At 36.6% G+C, this 16,982-nt stretch overlaps 11 protein-coding genes across 11 annotated transcripts; 4 read left to right on the top strand and 7 right to left on the bottom strand.

Moving 5' to 3' along the window:
• Positions 1-425: 425 nt before the first annotated feature.
• On the bottom strand, positions 426-1,172 carry RHIMIDRAFT_249924 (uncharacterized protein; the record flags this gene model as incomplete). The annotated part of the gene is made up of 2 exons (XM_023610677.1): positions 426-625; positions 677-1,172. 2 exons carry the CDS (start codon positions 1,170-1,172, stop codon positions 426-428), a joined length of 696 nt encoding a protein of 231 aa, XP_023468739.1.
• Positions 1,173-1,488: 316 nt separating this feature from the next.
• RHIMIDRAFT_304529 (putative pterin-4-alpha-carbinolamine dehydratase-like protein) lies at positions 1,489-1,894 on the bottom strand (the record flags this gene model as incomplete). The annotated part of the gene is made up of 2 exons (XM_023614447.1): positions 1,635-1,894; positions 1,489-1,584 (listed from the first exon to the last, which is right to left on the bottom strand). The coding sequence occupies exons 1-2, from the start codon at positions 1,866-1,868 to the stop codon at positions 1,489-1,491; spliced, it is 330 nt and encodes a 109-aa protein (XP_023468738.1). The 5' UTR covers positions 1,869-1,894.
• Positions 1,895-4,484: 2,590 nt separating this feature from the next.
• Positions 4,485-6,165, top strand: RHIMIDRAFT_290610 (WD40 repeat-containing protein; the record flags this gene model as incomplete). Its single annotated transcript, XM_023613749.1, has 6 exons — positions 4,485-4,640; positions 4,707-4,832; positions 4,882-4,992; positions 5,039-5,280; positions 5,332-5,603; positions 5,659-6,165. The coding sequence occupies 6 exons, from the start codon at positions 4,485-4,487 to the stop codon at positions 5,850-5,852; spliced, it is 1,101 nt and encodes a 366-aa protein (XP_023468737.1). The 3' UTR covers positions 5,853-6,165.
• On the bottom strand, positions 5,860-6,654 carry RHIMIDRAFT_249921 (uncharacterized protein; the record flags this gene model as incomplete). Its single annotated transcript, XM_023610676.1, has 4 exons — positions 5,860-5,899; positions 5,920-6,238; positions 6,292-6,409; positions 6,463-6,654. 4 exons carry the CDS (start codon positions 6,652-6,654, stop codon positions 5,860-5,862), a joined length of 669 nt encoding a protein of 222 aa, XP_023468736.1.
• A 641-nt stretch (positions 6,655-7,295) lies between these two features.
• Positions 7,296-7,897, top strand: RHIMIDRAFT_276970 (uncharacterized protein). Its single transcript, XM_023612664.1, has 2 exons — positions 7,296-7,490; positions 7,576-7,897. Exon 2 carries the CDS (start codon positions 7,617-7,619, stop codon positions 7,830-7,832), a length of 216 nt encoding a protein of 71 aa, XP_023468735.1. The 5' UTR covers positions 7,296-7,490; positions 7,576-7,616; the 3' UTR covers positions 7,833-7,897.
• Positions 7,898-8,642: 745 nt separating this feature from the next.
• Positions 8,643-9,070, bottom strand: RHIMIDRAFT_235784 (uncharacterized protein; the record flags this gene model as incomplete). Its single annotated transcript, XM_023608418.1, has 2 exons — positions 8,643-8,825; positions 8,879-9,070. 2 exons carry the CDS (start codon positions 9,068-9,070, stop codon positions 8,643-8,645), a joined length of 375 nt encoding a protein of 124 aa, XP_023468734.1.
• Positions 9,071-9,523: 453 nt separating this feature from the next.
• Positions 9,524-10,799, top strand: RHIMIDRAFT_235783 (uncharacterized protein; the record flags this gene model as incomplete). Its single annotated transcript, XM_023608417.1, has 4 exons — positions 9,524-9,874; positions 9,942-10,560; positions 10,613-10,692; positions 10,749-10,799. The coding sequence occupies 4 exons, from the start codon at positions 9,524-9,526 to the stop codon at positions 10,797-10,799; spliced, it is 1,101 nt and encodes a 366-aa protein (XP_023468733.1).
• A 27-nt stretch (positions 10,800-10,826) lies between these two features.
• RHIMIDRAFT_199504 (uncharacterized protein) lies at positions 10,827-11,599 on the bottom strand (the record flags this gene model as incomplete). The annotated part of the gene is made up of 3 exons (XM_023606382.1): positions 10,827-11,130; positions 11,203-11,491; positions 11,542-11,599. The coding sequence occupies 3 exons, from the start codon at positions 11,597-11,599 to the stop codon at positions 10,827-10,829; spliced, it is 651 nt and encodes a 216-aa protein (XP_023468732.1).
• A 193-nt stretch (positions 11,600-11,792) lies between these two features.
• Positions 11,793-13,488, top strand: RHIMIDRAFT_199369 (serine/threonine-protein kinase orb6; the record flags this gene model as incomplete). The annotated part of the gene is made up of 6 exons (XM_023606368.1): positions 11,793-11,953; positions 12,015-12,189; positions 12,245-12,570; positions 12,629-13,081; positions 13,135-13,334; positions 13,391-13,488. 6 exons carry the CDS (start codon positions 11,793-11,795, stop codon positions 13,486-13,488), a joined length of 1,413 nt encoding a protein of 470 aa, XP_023468731.1.
• An 849-nt stretch (positions 13,489-14,337) lies between these two features.
• On the bottom strand, positions 14,338-15,826 carry RHIMIDRAFT_109055 (HD-domain/PDEase-like protein). Its single transcript, XM_023605212.1, has 3 exons — positions 15,738-15,826; positions 15,344-15,679; positions 14,338-15,284 (listed from the first exon to the last, which is right to left on the bottom strand). The coding sequence occupies exons 1-3, from the start codon at positions 15,792-15,794 to the stop codon at positions 14,472-14,474; spliced, it is 1,206 nt and encodes a 401-aa protein (XP_023468730.1). The 5' UTR covers positions 15,795-15,826; the 3' UTR covers positions 14,338-14,471.
• Positions 15,827-16,025: 199 nt separating this feature from the next.
• On the bottom strand, positions 16,026-16,884 carry RHIMIDRAFT_235779 (uncharacterized protein; the record flags this gene model as incomplete). Its single annotated transcript, XM_023608416.1, has 4 exons — positions 16,026-16,448; positions 16,501-16,592; positions 16,643-16,701; positions 16,751-16,884. The coding sequence occupies 4 exons, from the start codon at positions 16,882-16,884 to the stop codon at positions 16,026-16,028; spliced, it is 708 nt and encodes a 235-aa protein (XP_023468729.1).
• Positions 16,885-16,982: the final 98 nt, after the last annotated feature.

Raw genomic sequence — 16,982 nt, 5'->3', positions numbered from 1 at the left:
TGAACCGTCTTATTGTCGAACTTTTCAGTATATTTCCATAATAATGACAATATCTTTCTCTGCTCATACATATTTCGTCATTATATAGATATAGAGGCACGCACACATCGTTCAAAAATCGAACAATTTGGTGAGAAGTCATGTTATCAGATCCTATTGAGGACACTCTGTAAAGACAGATTAGTTATTGGCTATTAAGCCAGAAAATAATAAAGGGAAGAAATGCTGCTAAAAGATACTTTACAAAATAAATAAACAAACTCGGAAAATGAGAGAATTTTGTTTATTTTTTGTTTTGGAATTGGGTTTTCTATTACCACCTGTGATAATGATCACCCTCTTGAGAAAGGCGTCAAGCAATAATTTCCAAATATGACAAGTTGGATATAGAGAAACGACAATTTAATATGAAACATGTCCATATTTCACCACTCCAACGCTTTGTGGCATTTACTTGGTTTAGATCGAACTTCAAATATACCTCGAACAAGATCCTCAATCACTTTATTATCCTCCAAGGTGTTATCTACAATGTCTTTACAGTAGCATGGCGTCACTCTTCCATACCAAATGGCTCGTTGTCCATGGTGTGTATAAATAACCACGTTACCTGCAAACGCATGACCTTTTTATTACGATTAGCAATTATCTAGTCTCGGACTATCTAAACACTTACCTCCCAAGTGACTTGACAGCGCAATCTGCACATGATTCCCTTCTTCATCCTGGCTAGCTGCCTGCTGTAATGATTTTTGAAGCATTGGCCCTATCGTACCACATCGTCGATCCTTATTCCCATGTCCACAAACCAATACAAGGCTTGAGTATGGGCAAGGATATACTGAGAATGCTTGAGAACATGGCTTACCAAAGATATAGTCCAACAAGGCATTCACTCTTCTAGGCGTAATGTTGGAAAAGATGACATTATCTGGCAGCAAGAGAACATCTGTACCTTTATGCTGGTATGAGTACTTTGATGGAAGTGATGCATTGGTCACAATGATTCGGTGGCAATCGTCTTTTTCAGAAGATGCATAAAATGCAGGATGGTATCTGCTCTCAGGTGGCCTCATTTTATCATTTTCCTTTCGTTTCCGAATAGCTTCGATGAAAGCACCAGCCAAGCCTTCGTCCTCAATGTGAGCAGGCCAATTAGATTTCCCTGTCATTATAATGATATGTATCGAGTAAGGGGGTACTGTATTCTTTAATGGTTTGGATTGATCTATGTTGAGATGGGGAGGAACATTTGGATGTGCACAAGGTTTGGAACATCCTTTGCAGTCAATGGGTATAATAGGTGATAATGGCTCTGGATTTATGGATGGTAAAACAGTTGCTGTGGATACTTCATTTGTGCATGACGATGAATATAGACTTGCTAGGCAATTAGTGATCCATTTCATTTTTATTTTCAAGGGAAAGAAAAAGAAATTAAAAAGGCACAAAGGGATTAATGTTAACCATTTGATTTAAAGTCCGTTATCAGATTTTGTCACAAAACTTGGCGAGTTCGATGTCTCGCTTGGATAAACCTTGACAGTCATGTGTGCTCAAAGTGACTTGAACACGATTATAAACCTACTGATATGTGAGTCCAAAAGAAACGCTCAGGTCACATGCACACTTACATTAAACCATTCTGGATGATGATCCATTTTGTCAGCTTTCAAGGCTACACGTGTCATAAATCCAAATGCTTCATTAAAGTCATTAAAGGTATATTCTTTAATAATAGCATCCCTATTGTCAACCAACTTCCATCCAGAGGAAATCAAAGGCGTTAAAAAAATGTCTCTTTCACCTTGAGACAGTCTGGCGGCCGCTTTGGTTGATAACGAGCGAAAACAGAAAAGTGACATCATTGACTTTGTTGGGTGAGCCGTTCTCTATTTATGAAAATAGACAAAGAAGGTTTGTCTAAAAAAATTTTTTTTTCTATTTAAGAATGTAAAGCCAATACGGTTTATTTGTTGGTTCTCTGCCCTTCGCTCCACAAAAAGGAGACTGTACACTATTTCGGGAAATATATTGCACAGGCACAGAAAGCCTTTGCACACGCATAGAAAATCCAGATTGCATGAATGAAGCTTCTAGATTGCACACTAGATGAACTTGCTCTGCACATATACAAAACAAAATGATATCTAATTGCATAATTGTGCAATCTTTTACAAATGCAACTTTGAATTTGAGCAACAGCAGAATCCTTAAAGATCCTTTAAATAGATATTGTTGCAAGTATAAGCTATTCTTATAGCTATGGCTTCCCCCTTTCAATAGTTTTATTTTCTTTTTTCATCCAAAGTTGGCTATAGACCAAAACTGCTCAATTAGATTAAGCTCTGGAGATTATAGTAGAAGATATACGTATCCATATCCATGACTTACAGTTTAACTTTACAATTTGATCTGAATTGTGTATAGAAACATCATTCATGATCATATAGTGTCCTTTAAGCTGTTCATGGTGGTTCAACACATCTAGGGTAGCAGAAATGAATTTAAAATAATGATTAAGAGCAGCTTTTCTATTATCATCTTTGTCTTTGGCTTTCCTTTTATTGAAACTCTCTTCATAAAGCACTCTCACCCTGATGTTGACGATGCCATGTCAAAAGACTGTTTCTAATATAGCTGTAGTTTTGGCTCTTCAGGTAATATATTTTAAATTTGTCACTAGTCGAACAGGACACATCTGAGGAGCGTCTACAAGGAGTATTTCATTTCAAGTTTTTTCTGATTATACGATTGACGAGTAAATAGCAACTCAGTCAACATGTATTTAAGATGAGTGAAAGGTCATAAATGTGTTTATTGTATACATAACAAAGATTAGATTTTAGTGTTCAGTAGTTCTGATTTAGTTTGTCTGAATTATGTACCAACATTGGATCTGTTTGTTGCTGTATCAGCCATATTTTGCATTTCGTTTGACTGACCTTTATTTAAGGTGATCACTATATGCACCAGAAGTTAGGCTAATTCTACGGGCGTTACCTTTACCCAATTCCATTTGTTGTCGTCAACAATGCTTTCTAATGTATGATACCACGCAAGGCTTGCTCAGGAACAGATATATTTACATATTCTTTGATGTAGAATACGAATTTATAATGTTTGTTTCTTTTCAGGAAGAAAAGAGATAAAACAGATATGTTGTCAGTTCTATCAACAAAGATCACTTAGCTCACATGTAAATATGGTAAATTCGTATTTACATTATTTAGCTTATTTTTGGTGCATGTAGTATTGGCCTTGTTTAACAAGAATTCCAGCAAACTGCCTCATTGGAACTTAGGTAGTCTACAAACATAAAACATTCTAGTGTTTGCGATGAATTGATTGAGTCTTGTAACCAGTCCTTATGCCTGTAATCTTCCTTTAGATGTCTAACTGAGAGTTTTAGCATTTACGAATGCGATGATGTATATATTTTAACCTTCTTGAAGGAATCAATACCTTATGACAAGAAGAAAACTAAAGAATATTTGCCATAGATCGACATTACTTAAATTGGCAAGTACCAGGGCATTCAGTTGAAAAGCATCAAATTATGCAAGCTTCTTATGGCATGCAAGATAAACATTTTATTTAAAAGTGGCGCTCTTGAAATGATATTTTTACACTCAAATTATCAACTGAAACGAATACTGAAAATCTTGTAAGTCTAAGTGCATGCAAACTAACCTCATTAACATAGCTTTTTTTGCTCCTACAAGCGTACTTTTCATGCTCTAAAGCTTCTTTAAGCAAATTAAATACAATTCTGACTAAAATAAAAATAGACTTGAGTATTATCTTGTGTAATAAACAATTAAATGACAGCTACTTCTTCGCTAAGCACTTTGTTGTAAACAAAATAAAACTTTAACCAGAAACGTACAATCAGCTCGGTGGATTACGCTTTAACAAAGTAGAGGTGATGATTATTTCATTTCAATTTCGTTGTTATACTATAAAGTTGCTCTACAAGACGAAGTACGCCACTGAATTATGCGCCACATTCAGGTTATGATAGTCCATTATGAACACTTTATAAACTTTAGGGAATGATTTGTGTAATGTCTTTACATGAAATAGGGTTCAAAGTTTCGGATATAGAGTCAAAACATTGTAATTTCTTTTAGACATTTAATCATAAATCATAACAAGCCAACAACGCGGCCAAAATAAAGTACTACTACTATTATTATTTCTCTTCTTTACTGGTTTTTATATATATCTATTTGCTTATGGCCCTGACATATTTCTATAAAAGTGTACCCGATATTCAAAAGAATAAAATTTATTTTATTTTGACGTCTCAAGAATTCAATAACTGCATGGATACACAGAAACTGTCTGACTTGTTGCTGAAGGCACAAAAGAAAGAGAAATACGTCCTTTTGAACTTTCTTTTTCTTTACTTTTTCCTTTCTTTTTTTTTTAACTTTACTTTACTTTGTTAATCTCGGCCTTTCTCTTTTTTTTTTTATGTCATGTCGAGATTAGGAAAGTCGAAATCAAGTATAGAAGAGAAACAAGTATTTCGCTATGAAGCGCCTTGGCCAATTTATGCTATGGATTGGAGCAACAAAGAGTTTAATGGACACAGACTGGCCATAGGTAGTTTTCTCGAAGATGCAGAAAATAAGGTTCGCATACAATTTAAAAGAAAAAAAGAAAAAAAAAACATTAGATATAACATACAGACTTTTTAGCTTCAAATCATTACTCGTGCAGGACAAACAAAACAATATGCAACAAGAAATCAACCTGACTTTGTTGTGCTGGCTGAAACGAGTTGCTATTATCCAATTACCAAAGTACTATGGACACCTGTCAAAGTCAGTTTTTGTTTGTTATTTATGATATACGCTTCTAAAGTGCTAATAGGAAAGAAGAGAGAGTGACCTTATTGTTACCTCATCGGATCAATTGAGGGTCTACGAACTCATCGATACAAGCCGTGGACACTCGATCGTAAGAAGGAGAGAACTGGCACATGTGAGTTACAAGCGTTTAGAAAGGAACAAACATTTATCTATTTTAGGTGAAACAAAACGACTTTTGTGCACCGATCACTTCATTCGATTGGAATAAAGTAGATACATCACTTGTTGTCACATCAAGTATTGACACGACTTGTACCGTTTGGAATATCGAAACAGGTCAAGCAACAACCCAACTTATAGCTCATGATAGAGATGTCTATGACGTAGCATTCATGCATCAGAGCCCCGATATGTTTGCCAGTGTGGGTGCTGATGGTACAATAAGACTATTTGATCTAAGGTAAATTCCGGATGACCATGGTTTACAATTAGATATAATCTATACAATTAGGGCCTTGGAAAACTCGACAATCGTATATGAGTCACCACCAATTCATAATCAAAAGTTTGCATCAGCCATCAGTAACGGTTCACAGCCTCTACTGCGTATCGAGTTCAATCACTGTAATCCAAATCTATTAGCCACCTTTTCAATGGATTCAGATTCAATTAAAATACTAGATATCCGATACCCAACTGCTCCTGTCATCGAACTAATGCACAAGAGCATCGTTAACTGTTTTAACTGGGCGCCCAATAGCCCAGATAGAATCGTCTCTGGAGGTAACAATAATATCTACAGTCTTTATTGATGTATATACATCATACTTTACTTTAGGAGACGATCAGCAAATACAGATATGGGATACAGTTGAATACTATAATCAGCGACACAGTGAAACCTTTGTGATCAATAAACCGCAGCTAAACTATACGGCGCCCGAAGAGATTCACTGCATCAGGTGGAATACAGCAATACCAAACTGGATAGCGATTGGATTCGGAAGAACGGTACAAACGGTCCATATCTGATATTTATTTATAATAAAAATGGCTTAAATAAGATTCTACAGCTGAGTCTACACTAATGTCAACATACGACTGACACATTGACTTGATGATTGTCTTAACAGATCCAGACAGGTTTATGTCCACATTAACCTGTAGTTTCATTAGGCCTGGGATATTGAGGGCCAGATGTCGAATATGTGTTTCGATATGAGTGTCTATATATAAATGTAGTGCCTTTTCTATGTCGGGTAATGCTTCATGAATCTGAGAACGAGCTAACGTCTCTGCTTGGGTCATGACACGTCTCAGTTGACGCCTGTTTTTTGGCATAAAGGGCATCAGCTGCATCACCTTTGGTAAAGAAATAACCTTGCCCAATGCTGCTTCTAATGCATTCGATAAGCGTACTGTAAGAACGAAATAAGTCAGAGCTTTGGTGCAAGTTTTCTTGTTTATTTACCTTCAAGCCCACTTATTGCTGCTGTCTGGATAGCATCGATATGGCGTTGTTGGATCTGAGCCATACCTTGGGATGTCTCGAGTTGGACAGACACATGGGTCTTCATTGTTTGGGTGATCTACATGCGTCCATGTGAACAATGGTACTCACTATTGTCTACTTGTCACTTACAGATGCTGATATCTTAAAAACAAGATCAGACTGAATACGGGTCCTTATCTGAGAGGCAATCAGCTGCGCTAACGCTTGTTTATTGTTGATCTTGAGAGCAGTGGTAAGAGTGATGAGTAGCGATAAGAGAATGAGTATCCTCATGAGCTCGATCCTTGTTCTTTCTGTTCTTCCCCTTACAGATGAGTGCATATTTATATGGATTTATATGTGTATGATATTTAAGGAGCTTAATCTTTGCCACTCTATACATTAGCTTAACAGGAAGGTTTATTCCTCTTCTGCTCTCTTCTCCTTAAGACGACCCCCTTATAGCTTTTTCTTCTTCTATTCATTTTACCAAAGCTACTATCAAAATAAATCTTTGTCTTTTCTTTTTTTGATCTCTCTTTAGAGAGTTTATTCATTATGTAAGCTTAATCCTGTATAGCTTGATTAGATAATCTCTTTTCTTTTTGATCCTTTTCATATTTATTTTACACTTACTCCTTGTTTCTAACTTTTGTCCACCCTTATTTTTTTTTTGTAATACCACATGCAATAATAATGAAGGACGACCTATGAATTATTAACCAAACGATTCATGCAACAATAAGTGCATACGTACTTTTCTTTTTGCTTTTACAAGTTGCCATGTCCCCTCCCCCTGGTTGCCTTGAGATACGTTTCTATTTGGAATAACTCAAAATACTAGTTGTTATATGAAACTTTATATTGTATAGCAACGCACAGACACAATAGCCATAATAACAAACCAAAAAAACATATCCGAGATAACTTAATCCTCTTGTTCTTCTTTACTTGTCAGTGTCACAAGCTGATCTATACACCGTCTTTCTCAAGCTTATCCCTTGTTTTATCTGAGCCTACTAGTTCTAAAAGTTAACTCCCAGGTTGTGAAGCTAATAGCATTTGTCGCTATTTCCATCCTCAGGCAGAGAAAGATTACCATTGCACGCACTAATTCCTTTACTAAAGTCCTTCGTATTGTAAGTACAGGTATCTCGAACCTTAAACCACATGTAAAGCTAAAATTGAAGAAAAATAATAATCTCGTGTCAATGCTATAAGAAGAAGGTCGAACTATACCCTTTGTTTTTCTTTCTTCATTACCTTTTTTTTTCACTGTAAACCATTCATCAGGCCCATGGTAGATGTCAGTCAGTCATCTATCGGTATCAATTACTACTGTAGAAGCAGTACAAGTTGTTAAAGTTGAACGACGATCTTTTGGTGATAAAATCAAGACATCTTTTGATTTAATATTACTAAACTCGCATAGTGCGCAACGTAAGATCTGTTTTACCAAAGGCACTAGTAAGCTTCTTACGAACCAAGATTCATTGATGCGAATGGGCCTCCGTCCATAACTCAATTGGCTTACCATGTATTAAAAAACTTGTCTTTTGCCGAAGAGAGCAAAGGAAATTATTCATCTACAAAACCAAAATGCTTAATTCTCATTTTATTCATCAATAAGGGTTTTTGACTTACTGAGGCATTTGGGGTGGGCAAACATATTTTACTTTTAACCATTAGGATTAGTCCCTTTATTAACCGTCTTTTGCGTGCCGTGGTATATACTCTTAAAGCAGAATTACAATTCATCAGCTGCTTATGTTATTAGTCAACATATAAGTCAGTAATAAAAACGGCTCGAAAAAAATGATTAGTACACGATGTAGACGATCGTTCTTTTTTTTACAGGTCTTTCCGTTTAGAAACCTCATAGCTTAATAATTTAGACCCTATCTTGTACTATATTTATACCAAGCAAATATTGATTATTGATGATAAAGTGTAACCTATAACTCTTTTTTAGCAAGTCTGTCACAAGTAAATGAATCTATAGCCCTTGTTGGATGTTTCTATGATTTGTCAAACCTAGTACTTAATATCCTTCAGAAAGCTTGAACGTTTTGCTGTCTAAAACAGTCAATCATAATGTTCGTATTTTATCATTTTGGTTAGTGAATATGCTTAATGATCGCACTTTCTTGACCGTATTTGTGTGCTTTGCAATTGTTTTCTGTACTGTGAGCAAAAGTGTGAAAAGATTATTATATATATATCCACCGTGCGGCTGCCTTAAGAGCATGTCTAGTAGCTGTAAACAGAGAAATACAGAGTAACAAGCAATGAGCTGAATATATCAAAGATAGAAGCAGTTTCTGCTTCCGCTATCCTGTACCATTGTTTTTCTTTGCCTTACACTTATAACGTCCAGCGGGTATTGTGATCTCTTCTTCTTGCTTTCTTTGTGAAGTTGCTGCTGCTGTCTCGATGTGACGTTGTTGGATCTGAGCCATACCTTGGGATATCTCGAGTTGGACAGACACATGGGTCTTCATTGTTTGGGTGATCTACATGCGTCCATGTGAACAATGGTACTCACTATTGTCTACTTGTCACTTACAGATGCTGATATCTTAAAAACAAGATCAGACTGAATACGGGTCCTTATCTGAGAGGCAATCAGCTGCGCTAACGCTTGTTTATTGTTGATCTTGAGAGCAGTGGTAAGAGTGATGAGTAGCGATAAGAGAATGAGTATCCTCATGAGCTCGATCCTTGTTCTTTCTGTTCTTCCCCTTACAGATGAGTGCATATTTATATGGATTTATATGTGTATGATATTTAAGGAGCTTAATCTTTGCCACTCTATACATTAGCTTAACAGGCAAACGAAAGATTGTCTGCCCTCCTTAGGACACCCCTGCTCTTCTTTACAGCTATTACTAAACACGGCATAATGAATATGGGTTTATTTGTACTTACCGGAAACTTTTCCGTTTTAACTAAATGAATCTTTTTCTCTCGCTTTCTCGAATTGGCTCTCTTTCTCTCTTTATTTTTTTGCAAGTGTATTTGTTCATTATGTAAGTTTATGCGTGTGTGACATTTTTAAATGCGTTTTTTTGTCCGCGGTTTATATAAAATGGGATTTCACTTTTTCTTTTTCTTTTTTCTTTTCTTCTTTTAAACATTTGTTTTATTTATTCACTCCTTCTTTCTCTTCTCCTATCCTTTTGCACTTTTCTTATAAGCTTGTAACCTTATAATGGCAATACTCAGTGAAAATAGAAGACGATCCATTAGCGGAGCATCAGCACTACTAACTAGACGATTTACACGGCAAGCAACAACAAACAATAGTAAACCAGATATAGTAAGGAGAAGAGCCACTATTGCCATAAAACCACCCAAAGTCCATGTACGAATTGTACCTAGTATAGACAACCCTGGTCGAAGTTTAATATTTGATATTGTCGATCGAGACTTGGAATATGGAACAATAATCAAGATTGGGAGATACTCTGAGAGGAATCCCAACAATTCGGATTGCATGTCATTCAAGAGTAAAGTCGTCTCCAGATGTCACTGTGAAATTTTTGTTGAACAAGATGGGAAGGTATGTCAGTTGGAGTGATACAAGTAACTGATTTAGCATTAAAAAAAGTCTCCGTTTGGAACTTTAGTTATATATTCGTGATACAAAATCATCTTCCGGCACTTTTTTGAACCATATTCGTCTCAGTCCTGCAGGCCAAGAGAGTCAATCGGTTGAGATACATGATGGCGATCTTGTGCAGCTTGGTGTTGATTATCAAGGAGGAAGAGAAGAAATATATCGATCTGTCAGGATGAAGTTTGAGATCAACCATCGCCATAGACCGAGGCCGGTCTCTTTTAGCTTAACTGCTTTTCAAAATCTCCGGTCACTCACCACTTCATCGTCAACCGACTTGGACGAATGCTGCATCTGTCTGTACTCACTTGCCCCCTTTCAAGCTCTTTTTGTCGCACCTTGCTCACATACTTTTCATTTCAAGTGTATTCGCCCCTTATTTCAAAGTTACCCTGGCTTTCAATGCCCCATGTGCAGAACATATTCTGACCTCGAGGCAAGTGTGGATCATCAGGTCATTGAAGAAAATGATGGTCATGACACGATGTATCATCAGAACAATGACAACAACGACGAGTTCAATTTACAATCTTCTCCTATTTTCATACAATCAGATGACGTCGTTCCTCTTGAAAGTAACAACATCAATCGCATCTCGACTGCTGTCATGGATTCACCATCACACCAAGGTAAGTTGTATATTGCTTTACTCCCTCCCCATGATCTGACCTCTTTTTATAGACAACACCACAGATGGTCCTTCATTGGAGCCAATAGCAAGAGAAAGAAAAACGAGTTATATCATGGACAAGATAAAGACAGTATTATTTGAAAAAAGGAAAACAACAATGATATCTAGTATTTCAATAAAGCGAAGACACAGAAGAGAAAGGCCAATGTCGTTTCCAAATCTTGGAGGACCTTCTAATGTATTATCCCAACAACAATCTATCACTTAGCTTAATAAATTATACTCATCATTAATCTGCTTGACAAACAATTGCATAAAGTTATCTCGTTGAATAGCCAATTCCTTGCCTCTTTCTGTTCTCATCATCGTCTTGAGCTTGAATAACTTTTCATGAAAATGTGCAATAGAAGAGCCGTTTTTCTTGGTCATATAGATTTCCTTTGTCAAATTCTCGACTGCTTCGTTTTCATTAGGCACATACAACGGAATATTCTTAGCTCCACTAAAGGCTGCACATCGCATAATACCAAATGCACCAATAGCATCCAATTTATCAGCATCCTGAACACTATTGAAGATGTGTTACTTAATCGCGTACACACACATATATATACGCGCTTATCAAAAAAAAATTTCTTACGCGTGTAACTCTAGGCAACTGTTACGCCATTCGACCTCGTCCTTGGGATCTGTCGCATCGTTCCATCCAAGTTCCTTACTGAATCCAATATGATCTACAATCTTTGCAACAAGGCTGGCTTTTTCATAGTCATGTTCCCTTAAAAACTTTTCAATCAATTGGCCACCTGTCTCATTTCCTTTGTAGTATTTTCTGTCTCCCACGTCATGACATAAGGCAGCCAGTTCAACAACTTGAAGATCGACGTCACAAGCTTTACGTTGAATACAGTCTTTGGCAATATGAAGTGCTGCGCAAAGTCATGAGTTTATTTATAGAAATAAAGTAAGTAGAACTTACCTAAATCGACCACTCTATTAACATGATGCATATCATGTGATGAGTCAAAACTTGCCATGTATTCAGAGACCATAGCATAAGTCAGTTGCACGATGTTGCCATTGCTGTTTGACATGTTGAGAAAAGGAGAGAGAAAAGAGAGGGGAGAGAAGCGGAATTGAATTGAAGTAACCATTTTAAGTTGTGTGTGACAACATTAAATATTATCGCTCTTTTCTCTCTCTCTCTTTCTTTTTATTTTACAACAAGCCATGGATTATACTTATACCAATCCACAACATCATGAGGAAGCTAATAGAGGCTCAACAGAAGAATTTCCTCGAAGTGTACTGGATAGAGCCACAGCTGCAAAATTACGCTTGGAGAACTATTATAAAACCGCTCTTGAACAAGCTCATGAAAGAAACCAAAGGTTGAACCCTTTTTTTTTTGAATCACATCAACTCTGACCCTCATTTTTTCTTTGTAAACAGACGCACTGAATTAGAAACAAAATTAGCTCAAGAAAACTGTAGTGAAGAAAAGAAAAAGAGACAACTTCAATCACTAGGCAGAAAAGAATCTCAATATCTGAGATTAAGAAGAACAAGGCTTGGTTTAGATGACTTTATTACAGTAAAAGTTATTGGTAAAGGTGCCTTTGGCGAGGTAAGGTTACTTTTATCTATTCATGGATGCGAATATACTTATAATGCACGTAAAGGTGCGTTTGGTTCAAGCAGGAGATACGGGCAAAATTTATGCAATGAAAACGCTTAAAAAGTCAGAAATGCTAAAAAAGGATCAGTTAGCTCATGTCAGGGCTGAAAGAGATGTCTTGGCCGAGGCAGATTCACCTTGGGTTGTTCAGCTTTACTTTTCTTTTCAAGATGCACAGTATCTTTATTTGATCATGGAATTTTTACCCGGCGGAGACTTGATGACCATGCTCATCAAGTATGACACATTTAGTGAACCGGTGACTCGGTTCTATATTGCAGAAATCGTGTTGGCATTAGAGGCTATCCATAATTTGGGATTTATCCATCGGTAAGTCGGTTATTTATATTAAAAAAAGGAGGGAGGCTCATTGTGTATGTGTGTTTAGTGATGTAAAACCAGACAACATACTTATTGACAAAGACGGCCATATCAAACTCTCTGACTTTGGCCTCTCTACCGGTTTCCACAAAACACATGACTCTCAGTACTATCAACGATTACTCGAAGGTGCACAACAGAATTCTTCTGAAGTTATTATTAATCTGAACACACAAAAGGAGAAGATTGCCACTTGGAAAAAGAATCGAAGGGCACTTGCTTATTCAACAGTGGGTACGCCCGATTACATTGCACCTGAGATTTTCTTACAGAGAGGATATGGTAAAGAATGTGATTGGTGGTCACTCGGCGCCATCATGTTTGAATGTCTCTGTGGTTATCCTCCATTCTGTTCAGAGAATCCTCATGAGACATATCGAAAGATTATGAATTGGAAGGAGACGTTAATTTTCCCAGAAGACCAACCGATTAGTAGAGAAGCAGAAGACCTCATCCGCAGGTAGCGTTTGTTCTAGTTTGATCATATTCAATTGACTGAAAATAATCTTGTAGGTTGATATGTGATCATGAGCATCGATTAGGTAGAAATGGCGCTGAAGAGATTAAAGCACATCCATTCTTTTATGGCATCAATTGGGAGCAACTTCGAAATGAAAGATCCCCTCATATACCTCAATTAAAGAGTATCACAGATACAAGTTATTTCCCTATAGAAGAATTAGAAGCAGTACCAGATACGATCGATAACCAAGGTAAAGTCAATATAACACATTTGCCCTTTCTCTAATTCATTTCTAAATAACAATAGCTTATCAAACAGATACTGTTAATGCACAAAAAGATCTTGCCTTTGTTGGCTACACTTTCAAACGCTTTGACTATTTAACAAAAAAGAATGTTTTGTAAATAAAATACCTCTTTGAATTTTGTTGCCATCAATAAATAAAAAGTAGCAATCGTACTGGATTTTAATATTAATATTGACATTTTTTCTTATATTGATTTGTTATGGACAGCATACACTTCATTCAGATTCATGAGAAAGAAGAATCATACAAACAGGACGTGACAATCAGAGCTGTTCTTCCAGGCAAACAAGCCTTTACCCTTGTTGGTTTTAGGGGTCAACACGCTCATCAAATAGAAAAAGACTGCTCCGTGACACTTCAAGTCTACCCAGTGATCGGAAGACTAGTCAGCATCTCTGGACAACCTGAAAATGTGTCTAAAGCATGGACAATGTGTTTGGACTATTTATCTAATCGCTACCCTGAACAATATACAACGGTATTATGACTATTATTATTATGATTATTGCTGACATGGACAACATTCTATGTATCATAGGATGTGGCAATCAACTTTTTATTGACAAGAGATCTAGTCACGTTACTACGGGATCCACTAGAGACCAACTTCAGTTTTGAGTATATAGCAAGAACGACAGGCACAAGGATATATCTTAAGGAAGGAACTTTACCAGAATCAACAGAACAGGTCATACGAGTATCGATTCCTACAATGGAACATGTTAATTTATTTAAAGGAGCAGTGTGTTTACTGGCTGATAATATATGTGCCTATCCACAGTTGGCAATGTCACCTGAAACAACTTATTTTATTCCAAAGGGTCACCAAGATGATATAGCTGTCAGTTTAATGAATGACGCTGCTGTGTATAATCCAAATTAATTTAGTTATTATCTATATATGCTTTGCATGTTCTATTTATCTATTTATTTATTTATATTGCTTATTTAAAGTAATTTGTCTATAGTTCATTAAATAAATATACATCATGTTTGCATACAACACATATACACAAAATATAATAACAGTGGTAGTAATAAATACAGTTTTTGATCTCTTTTCAAGTGGGGGGAGGATGTCTATGATACTATATGCTGTACACTATTTCTTCGAAGTTCAGAAGAAATGGAGGATTGTGGAGGTGAGATCAAAATGTTAGAATGACTGGATGCACGCGAGATAGGCATTGGTTTTGTTAACCTTGTTTCTAATGTCATCGGTAGGACAACAGTACCTGCAGGTACACTGACGTATGAATTACGACTGTAGTTGCCAATGGATGTGGCCAAGGGTGTGTTTTCCTTGAGATTCTCCCATTCAAGTCTATTCTCTTCTAATGTTTCAATCCAAATAATAGCCTTGGGTAAGATTGCACAGAGGGCCTCGAAATAGGGCTTTACAATAAAGTCACCGAATTTAAGACTGATACTTGCCTGTGTAGCAAAATCGCGATCCATCCCTGGTGACACAGGTAAGCCAGCCAGTTTCTCTGCATCACCCTGTCTAAAGAACTCTTGAACAATTAAATCAGACCATTGTTTGGAGATGGGCCATATCCTCACTGTATTGCTAATGTCCGCAGCATGTAAAAGAATCTTTGCAAAGCTCACACGATCTCGTTCTTCCCATGTATGAATCATAGGTGTGTCCCACATGTAGAGAGTATCTTCCAGTTGACGTGCTTCCTCTAAAAGGTCATAATGGAAAGTCATATCGGTGGCTAAAATTAATCGCTTGAAGAGATCAATCTGATCTGGGGTCTTTAGTATTTGGTGTTTCTCGAATAAGATGAGACTCGTGTCTATAGAGAGTGATTCTAGAACTGATTTGTTATTGTAGCGAATGGCATGCTCGCTCTTTGTCTTGATTTGGTAGTCGTTATTGAACCCAGGCTATTACCAAAAATGTAACAATGAGCATACACATATTGTAATCTCTGACTAAAACTTACATGACCAACGTCGTGACAAACAGCAGCAACAAATAATACTGCGACCTCCATTTGGGTCAAGTAAGATTTAGCTTCTAAATCAGTCATTGCAAAATATAATATGGAAACAACATCTGCAGCGTGATAAAATGAATGATAAGGAGTGTCATTGTATGCCAAATCTACATCAACTAAGAAATCCAATAACTGCGATACGGTCACATCTAAGGTGCTGAGCACGCCAAGCCTATCAAACATCCCAAGTAAATGTCCATATAAATCTGTACGGTTGTAGTCAAGAACATTAAATTCTGTAGTAACAAATGAACGGCTGGATTTTGACCAACGTAAATATTGCTAAAATTGAAACATGTCAACAAAACAATGTAACAATAAAAATAAATTATGTATTTACTCTTTCTATTGTTATCAAATCATTAAAGTCAAGTGTGTTATGCTTAAGCAAAAGCATGTCTTCAAATAAGACTCTCTTTTTTGGATTCAGTCGTAAAAGAAAAAAAAAAAAGAAAAAAAAAGAAAAAGAAAAAGAAAAGGAAAAGGAAAAAAGGAAAATGTTGCCATGTGGCAATGATCAACCAAGGTTTTAGCAAAAGGCGCTCATTGTTTATTGTCAGTGACTGTCATGGACAAAAATAGCACAAATCCTTGCCAATGACAGTGTAGCTTGTTACATCATAAAACGTCAAAAAATATCAAACTTTCTTTTCATTGGCTGGTTTAGTTTTTGTTCCATCGCATTGGCCTCCAGAGCTGCCAAGTCAATTTCGCCCAGATCGCTAAATTCAAACTCATCTTCTGTATCAGCCTCTATTTGTCTGATGATCGAGGCTCGTAGCGGAGTGGATGTGGCTACAGTATGGGTAGGTGACCAAGTGAATTCATCTGGTCGAATGGGCGATTGAAAGGTCAGTCGTTTAGGGGAGGGGTTAGAAGAGAGTGTGTAAAACATGGGTGTGGATGACGAGGTTATTGCTGTTTTCTTGGGTCGTTCCTGAATGACTTTTAGTAAATGATATATTTCATCTAGACCTTGCTCGTGCACCTGGAAACTAAAAAATATAATTAATCTATATTCTGTCTCCTTAGCTTTCATATATTGCATACCCTGTACAATATATAACTATCTCATTATTAATTTTTTCTATCTTGCCAATTACAGTGACCGAGCAGGATATCTCCAGCTTTTTATAGCATTTTCGTGAATACAAACATGATGTCAGTATGGCCTTGATGACGGCTGTCCCATCATCTAAGTGTATAAAGTTGAGCATTGGTCATAAATCTATATGTCATGCTTACCTAACCACAGATGGTGTTCCTCCTCTTTTTGTTCCTGTGCTACCAGTACACCATTTAGTCTATTTGGTCATGAATAGTGTTTCATTTTATTTATTCTTGATTTCCTACTTGGCTTTTCGATAGACAAGTCCAGTATCTGTCACCTCAAAGCAGTTTTGGTCAATGTAATGTTTGGAAGTAACAACATCGCGAATAAATAGTAAATGATGGCAATGTAGATTCTCTTCAGCAATGTTCAACATGAGGCAAGTGTAATTTGAAAAAAAAAAGTCAATAGTAGCTGTCGTAGTAACTGACTTCAAATCGCGTTTCAGTTTTTTTTTTTTTTTTTTTTTTTTTT

This window comes from Rhizopus microsporus (assembly GCF_002708625.1).
Source record: "Rhizopus microsporus ATCC 52813 unplaced genomic scaffold scaffold_4, whole genome shotgun sequence".
NCBI lineage: Eukaryota > Fungi > Mucoromycota > Mucoromycetes > Mucorales > Rhizopodaceae > Rhizopus > Rhizopus microsporus.
The sequence above is the reverse complement of the archived record's forward strand: the minus strand, read 5'-3'. Positions and strand labels throughout refer to the sequence as shown.

Bases quoted from the DNA above. Each gene is read 5' to 3' on its own strand.
- RHIMIDRAFT_276970 (XM_023612664.1), top strand. From the start codon at position 7,617: ATGTCAGTCAGTCATCTATCGGTATCAATTACTACTGTAGAAGCAGTA.
- RHIMIDRAFT_109055 (XM_023605212.1), bottom strand. From the start codon at position 15,794: ATGCTTTTGCTTAAGCATAACACACTTGACTTTAATGATTTGATAACA. The intron at 15,680-15,737 runs GTAAATACATAA...TTTCAATTTTAG, and splicing joins ATTTGATAACAATAGAAAGA to CAATATTTACGTTGGTCAAA. The intron at 15,285-15,343 runs GTAAGTTTTAGT...TTTTGGTAATAG, and splicing joins TTTGTCACGACGTTGGTCAT to CCTGGGTTCAATAACGACTA.